The sequence below is a fragment of the Petaurus breviceps genome, unplaced genomic scaffold, assembly GCF_028583685.1.
Source record: "Petaurus breviceps papuanus isolate PSGF00001 unplaced genomic scaffold, PetGlider_PUasm1.0 91133, whole genome shotgun sequence".
NCBI classification, from domain to species: domain Eukaryota; kingdom Metazoa; phylum Chordata; class Mammalia; order Diprotodontia; family Petauridae; genus Petaurus; species Petaurus breviceps.
The window spans coordinates 100,837,579-100,845,616 of NW_027187419.1; the positions used below are offsets into that span (position 1 = coordinate 100,837,579).

The window sequence follows — 8,038 nt, forward strand, 5'->3', positions numbered from 1 at the left end:
GCTAGTATATTATTTTGATTTCTATTTATTACCAAAATTCTGAGCTTGGTCTAACAACCCAGGGTCTCATATAAAGATGATTTAAACATCTGGTCAGTCAGCATTAGTACGTGCTAGGAACAGAAAGAAGGGCAAAACAAACGAGTCCCTCAGTGTTCTCACGTCCAAACAAGACATGCGTGAGATAGCCTGGAGACAGCCGCATCAGGGGTCATCAGGAAAGCCTTCTCGTACAGGGTGGCATTTTTGTCTCGGCCCTGAATAGAGTTAGAGAAGCCTAGGTAAGAATGAGAAATCTAGGCATGGCTGACAACCAACGAGGTTGGAATATTTTGTTTCTGAGGGACAGCAAGAGGCCATGTTACTGGGTCCTGTAGCATGGAGGATAAGGTGTAAGAAAGCTGGAAAGGAAGGAAGTCAGGTTAGAAATGGTTTTGAATACCAGATAATCTTTATATTTAATCCTGGAGGTGATAGGGAACCAACTGAGTGTTCACTGGTAAGGATAAGACAGGTATTTAAAGTTGCTGTTAAAAAAATCTGACTCTTATGTGGCATGGAGGTGACCCGTAATTCCTCAGGGACTAATATCCGTGCAACATAAGCACCGGCCAATTCTACTAAGTTTAAGAGCCTTTTGAATATGGTTCTAGCAGTGGATGATAAGGTTGGCCCTCAGACTGCAAAATACAGAGAGGGTTCATTGGTTCATCACCATCAAATTGGCCACAAGATGATGAATTCTCTGTCCATAGTAACCCATGAATAAATCACTCAGAGAAGATTGAGGATTGACTTTGTAATGGTATCAGGGCTGAGGAGAAGATCAATGCCCAGTCTCAAAATTTCCTTATTGTACTTTTTCATTCAAATTATCTGCCCTGTATTTTATGTCTGTCTTTAACTGAGGCCAATTATCAAGTTATCTTGGGCACTATTCCCAAGAGTATTTGCAGGCTTCAAATGCTTAGTATACTTATTTTTTATTAACTATTAAGTTCAAATTTTAGGCTTCCTTAAAGATTGCAATCTGTATTTACTCCTATTGCTAACAGGCTCAGATCTAAAATTGCAAGGAATCTCAGGAGCTATCTAGTCTACTCCTACCTAATTTTACAGGTATGACACTGAGGCCTATTGGGGTTAAACATACTTGACTGAGGTCATGCAAGTTGTAAGCTTCAGAGGTAAAATTTGAACTGAGGTCCTTAGGACATCAGAGTCAATATTTCCACTGGTACCACAGTTGTTTATTTTGTTTTTAACACTGAATATTACTATTAAAGTTATGCAGATTTAAGGAGATAAGTTATTGCCTTGTTTACCCTAACAGATAGTTTTATTTACTATCTAGAAAAAGCAGAGAGATCTTGCCAAAATGAGAAGATGTCTCAGGCCTGAAGAGTTGACAAACCAGATGAACCAAATAGATATAAGCATGCAACATGAACAGTTGGAGGAAAGCTTCCAGCAACTTGTTTCAGACTACAGGAGGATAATAGAACGACTTGCCCAAGCGTAAAGAATCGACCCTTCTGGACAGGAAATTGGAAGATTTCTATACATTTGCTGGGAAACACCTGTAATGGCTTGTTAATTGAGAAATCTTATGTGACACTTGTATTTACATTAAATGCTATCTTTTTTTCTCTATTTGAAGATTTTCTTCTAGTTGGTGTGGGATTGTAGGTTCTAAGACATTGTTTGTATTCTAGGACCGCTCACTGCTAAATAAACCACAGGTATAGCTTATGAAATACCCATTACTGCCATTTTTTTATCCTTAAATAAGCATATAAAATGCTAACTTGGTGGGGCGGCTAGATGGCACAGTGAATAGAGCACTGGCCCTGAAGTCAAGAAGGACCTGAGTTCAAATCCAACTTCAGACACTTAATCCCAATTGCCCTGCCTTCTCCCCTCCAAAATGATAACTTGGAAATGTCAGATTGTAATAACATAGCCACTTCCTTAAATAGAGGGATAAGGCAAAATAAGGAGTATAGTACTCAGCACTAAATATCCTCAAACACTAATAACATAGAGCATTGAGACCGTATTGCCATTTTCTTCTAGGGCTCTGTACTCTGGAACTAGAAAATCAGGTTTCTCTATGTTTTCTAATTGTCTTGTTGCCCTGTATTAAAAATTTTTTTTTGCTCAGATAACTGTTTTGAGATGTAGAGTTTTTAAATAGACTGATTAAAAAAGCGTAATAGTTTCTTTCTCAAAACTACATTGGGAAAAAAAATTAAATGGCTCTATATTGGTGGATTGGAGGAGTGGAAGAACTTTTGCACACAATTTAAGTTATCAGGTGCCTTTAGTGGCTTGTTAAATTCCTGTATGTGTGGAAGGAAAAACAAGGCTGCTTGATAGGGTCCTAACTTCCCACACATTCTTACCACAGAGGGCATAGGTACAAATAAGATTCTTCGATTTGTCTTATTTTACTTAGGGGTACTACTCTTATCTTGGGGTTTGGGGTTTGGGTTTTTTTGTTAGTTTTTTTTGCGTTTTGGAGGGGGGAGGGCAGGACAATTGGGGTTAAGTGACTTGCCCAAGGTCACACGGCTAGTAAGTGTTAAGTGTCTGAGGTCAGATTTGAACTCGGGTCCTCCTGACTCCAGGGCTGGTGCTCTCTTCACTGTGCCACTTAGCTGCCCCTTGGGATGTTTTTTAATTGAAGTTTTGGAAAATACAGACCTTCCCCAAAAAACTTCCTTGGCTTTAGATAGATACACGTGGAATTAACATAGACAGTAAAACTGAATAAAGTTCTGTTTACTTTAGCCAGTATTTCTGGAGTAATAAAGTAAGCATCCCTAACTATGGCTTAACTGACTCTAGAAACAGTTGTTAGGATCTTTAATTATTAGTGCTTCGCAGAAGGAAGAGACCTTGGTTTCATAGATGGAAGATACTGAGACCCAGAGAGAGGATCTGCCCAGTCACAGAGGCAGTAAATTGCAAAGCTAGGCTTCAAATCCATGTACAATTGCATCTAAATCCAGTCCTCTTTTCCTCTATACCATGTTGAGGTTTGGAAATACGGTAATGTTTAAGGACTCAAACCTAAAAAACAGACGAAATTAGATTAAATTCATGGGATCATCATTAATTCACAGCTGGAGTTGGCAAACTTAAGAATGATTTTTACATTTTTAAGTAAAAGTTTTACTGTATTTAAATGTAAAAACTATTTTTAGCTGGGGCCATACAAAGAGACCAAAAGGGTGGATTTGGCCTCCTGGCTGTCGTTTGCTGAGAAATCTAGCCCAATCCCCATATTTTGCAGATGCAGAAATTACCTCAAAAAGGGTTAAGTGATAAGGTAACACTCTTAAGCAAAGCTGAGATTTGAGTCTAACTCGAAATCTGGCCCTTTCTACTACTATACCTTGCTGCCTCTCATGTATTTAGATTGCTCAGAGGTATATCATAACTTTTATTTTTTTCACATCTTTAAAAATATATATGTTTTTTAGTTTTTAGTTTTCAATTCACTTCTACAAGATCTCAAATTCTAAATTTTCTCCTCTTCTTCAAGATGGCATACAATCTAATACAGGGTATACATGTACTAATACAGGGTATACATATATTAAATGTATTTGCTTTAGTCATGTTGTAAAGAAGAATTACAAGCAAAGGAAAAACTACAAGAAGAAACAAAACAAAATAGTATGCTTTGATCTTCATTCAGACTCCATAGTTCTTTTTCTGAATGTGGATAGCATTTTCCAGCATGAATCTTTTGGAACTTAGATCCTTGTATTGCTGAAAAGAGCTAAGTCTATCAAAGTTGGTCATCACATAATGCTGCTGTTATTGTATACAATATTCTCCTGGTTCTGCTCACTTCATTTAGCATGAATTCAAATAAGTTCAGGTTTTTCTGAAATCCACCTGCTTATCATTTCTTATGGAACAATAATATTACATTCATATACCATAATTTGTTCGGTCATTCCTCAACTGATGGGCATCCCTTCAATTTCTAACTTTTTGCCATCACAAAAAGCTGCTTTAAATATTTTTGTACACATGGATCCTTTTCCCATTTTTATGATTTTGGGATACTGACCTAGAAGTGGTATTACTGGGTCAAAGGGGGATAGGTACAGTTTTATAGCCCTCTGGGCATAGTTCTAAATTGCTCTCCAGAATGGTTGGATTTATTCACAGCTCCACCAGCAATGCATGAGTGTTCCAATTTTTTTACATCTGCAACATTTATCATTTTCTTGTTTTGTCATGTTAGCCAATCTGATAGATATGTGGTATCTCAGAGTAGTTTTGACTTTCATTTCTCTAGTCAATAGTGCTTTAGAGCATTTTTTCAATATGACTATAGATAGCTTTAATTTCTTCCCCTGAAAACTGCCTGTTCATATCCTTTGACCATTTATCAGTTGGGGAACGACTTGTATTATAAATTTGATTCATAAATTTCTCTATATGTTTTAGAAATGAGGTCTTTATCAGAAAAATTAGTTCCGTTTTCTGTTTCCCTTCTAATCTTGGTTGCATTGGCTTTGTGCAAAAACCCTTTTTAATTTAATGTAATCAAAATTACTTACTTTGCATTTCATAATGTTCTCTATCTCCTGTAAATCCATTTTCCATAGATCTGACAGGTAAACTATTCCTTGCTCTCCTCATTTGCTAATAGTCTCACCCTTTATATCTAGTATCATAACTTTTTTTTACCTGTATCAGTTTATAGCTATCTTGAAAATGTTTTTGCCCCCTCCACTATAATTAATTTCATGGATTCTATGCTCTGGGCAAGAGAAAAAGGGGGGAAAGGAAGCAGAAGTAAATTCTATCAAACCTAGAGCACTGCTGCTGAGCACACTTCTCTAACCATCCTCTTCTTCACAAAGAGGGGGCAGTAAACTGATATGAAAACATATTACCATGAGGAAATATTACAATTACAGAGTTCTTATGATGAAAAATGCTACCTACCTCCTGACAGTGATGGACTCGGTGTGCAATTGAGACATTTTTTTGGACATGGCCGATATAGCAATTTGTTTTGCTTAACGCACATTTGTTACAAGGGCTGTTTTGTTGTTTTTTTTTATAGAGGAAGAAAGAGGGAGAAAAGATGGATTTCATCACCTGAAAAAAGGTTAAAAAAAGCAGGGTGCAGCTTCAGATACTTGACACATTTACTAGCTGTGTGACCTTCAGCAAGTCACTTAACCCCAGTTGCCCTGCATTCCCCTCTTGAAAAAGAAAAAAAAAAAGCAGGGTGTTGGTTGAATGTAGTTAAGATCAGGGGAAAAAATGTTACTGGGGGAAAATCTCTGTGGCAAGTTTTTCTTTTATATGTAAGGGAATAAACATTAAGCACTTATTACGTGCTTTACAAATATGTCACTGAATCCTCATATTTCTAAGATATATAAGAAACTAATTCAGATTTATAAGAATAAGAGCCATTCCCTAACTGATAAATGGTCAAAAGATACAAACAGGCAAATTTCAAAGGAAGAAATCTAAGCTTTCAATACCCATGTGCAAAATGCTCCAAATCACTAATAATTGGAGAAATTAAAATTTAATTCACTCTGTGCTTCCAACTCATAACCCTCAAAGTGACAAAGTAATATAAATGTTTGAGTGACTACAGGACGAGACACAATATACTGTTGATAGAGATGTGAATTAGCCTGGTTATTCTGGAAAGCAATGTGTAACTATACTTTAAAAGGAAAAAAAAAAGGTTACTAAATTGGAAGTGAAGTCAAGATGACAGTGAAAAGTAACATTTTTGCCTTACCTCCCTCACAATAAGCAAGCTCCATAGAGCCATAGTCAGGATCACACAAGATTTAGTAACTAACAATATAAAGGAATGGAGGGCTTGGAATGATATTCCAGAAAGCAAAGGAGCTAGGATTACAACCAAGAATAAGCTTTCAGTAAAAAAGTAAAATCCCTATGGGGGAAAAATGGACACAACAAAACTGAACTTTCAAATATAAGCCTCAAGAGAAGTATAAAAAGGTAAGCATGAGTAAGAAATGATAAGGTACTAAACAAGGTTAAGTTGTTTAGATTCTTATATATGAAAATGATAAATGCAACCCCTTAGAAATTTTTCATCAAAAACTTTTAGAAAAAATAATTTACCATCAACAAGGGTCTTAGATGACTAAGAAGGCCTGGGTGTGATTCTATTAGGTTGAGATGATTTCAAGAGAAAGGTGAGAAAGTGATGCATTGGGAAAGGGAGTAGAAGAGAGGGAAAGGATGGGCAGAAAGAATGGGTGAAGTTACTTCACTTGGAAATGGGACATGCAAGTTAGAGTTTATACTATGGGATGAGACTGGGGGTAGATGGAGTGGACAACACTTGAGCCTCACTCTCATTTGAACTGGTTCAAGGAGGAAAGAATGTACACACAACTGGGTAGAGAAATTTATCTTACCCAACAGGGAAGTAGGTTGGAAAGGAAAAGAAAGTAGGAGCGGGCAGTAACAGTGAGAGGGAGTAGATTAAGGAGGGCAGTATATGCTTCTTATATGCTTCAACTGAAGTAAAAAAGGCAAGGGTAGTAATAGTGATCTCAGACAAAGCAAAAGCAAAAACACACCTAATTAAGAGGTAAATGGAACCATTTTGCTAAAAGATAACCTAGACAATGAATTAATATAAATACTGAACATAATGGCATAGCATCATGACTTTTGAAGGAAGAATTAAATGAGTTATTGGAGGAAACAGTAAAACTATAATAATGAGGGAACCTCACTTTACCCTATTTTGGTCTGATATAAATTTAAAATAAAGTTTAAGGAAGTGAACAGAATTTTAGGAATGTTAGATACAGATTTCCAGAAAATACTGAATCAGAACAGAAAGGAACAAACATCTCAGCTGTGCATGGCACTTTGACAAAAATTGACCATGTTGGGCACAAAAACCTCATAAACAAATGCAAAAAAGCAGAAACATTGAATTCATCTTTTTCTGACCATAACAAAATGAAACATCAATAAAGAGCCTTTGAGGCATGGATTAAAAATTAATTGGAGACAAGGCCACTCCCAAGGGCCAAGATGGCAGAGTAAGCAGCAAATCACCATAACTCTCTCATATTCACCTCCAAACAACCATAAGATAGTGTGCCAAAACAAATCCTGGAACAGGAGAACTGGCAAAAAAAAAAAAAAAGACAGGGGGAAACAGTCTTTTAGCCTAAGAAAAGGCATCAAGAAAGGTCCCACTTGGGTAAAATGGGAACGAAGTCCAAAAGAGGAAGCATCTCAGCAAGCCCTATGCAAACCAATGGGAGATCCTAAGCCCCAGTGAGTGGAGCAGGCAAATGCCAACACCAGGACTCTCCCCACGCACACACTCATGGGTTTCAGCATGGCAAACAGGTGCCAGCGGCCAGAAGGCCATGCTTCAGGGTAGTCTGAGGGAAATGCAAAAACACCCCACTGTCCTCAGCACATGCCAGACACCAGCAGGACTCCAGTTTAGCAGCAGGCTAGCTGCCAGACCCTGTAGCTTCTAGCAGCACCAGCTACCCCTTGCCCCACCTCTTGAGCACAGCACTAGACACAAGGGTCCCCTGTGGGTCTCAGGACAATATCAATGCAGCACCACGAAAACAGCCAGGGTCTGCGGCTGCTGGCACAAAAAGCCTGATACAGTACCCCTTCCACCAAATTAGCAGAACTCAAATTTGAAGGAAAAGGAAAAAAGATGAGCAAACAACAACAAAAATAATCTGACCATAGAAAGTTATTATGATGACAGGGAAGACGAGACAAAAATCCAGAAGAGGACAACAATGTCCAAACACCTTGGGGTAAAACTAAAGAAAATCAGCAAGAGGGCGGCCAGGTGGCTGGGCGAGTAAGAGCACCAGCTCCAGTGTCGGGATGACCTGGAGATTGAATCCCGGGCTCGGATACTTTGCACCACACCCAGAAACACCTGGCCCTGTAACCTTGAGCAAGTTACTTAACCCTGATTGCTAAAAAAAAAAAAAAAAAAAAAAAAAAAAAAAAA

At 37.8% G+C, this 8,038-nt stretch overlaps 1 protein-coding gene and 1 long non-coding RNA gene across 4 annotated transcripts in view; one reads left to right on the forward strand and one right to left on the reverse strand.

Moving 5' to 3' along the window:
* HAT1 (histone acetyltransferase 1) overlaps nt 1-1,757 on the forward strand; it is an 82,711-nt gene extending 80,954 nt beyond the window's left edge. Inside the window, exon 11 of the mRNA XM_069079946.1 lies at nt 1,355-1,757. Coding sequence (XP_068936047.1) covers nt 1,355-1,522 — 168 coding nt within the window. The 3' untranslated portion in view covers nt 1,523-1,757. The remainder of the gene's footprint in view (nt 1-1,354) is intronic.
* LOC138154961 (uncharacterized) overlaps nt 1-8,038 on the reverse strand; it is an 84,083-nt gene that overhangs the window by 14,411 nt on the left and 61,634 nt on the right. The window lies entirely within an intron of this gene.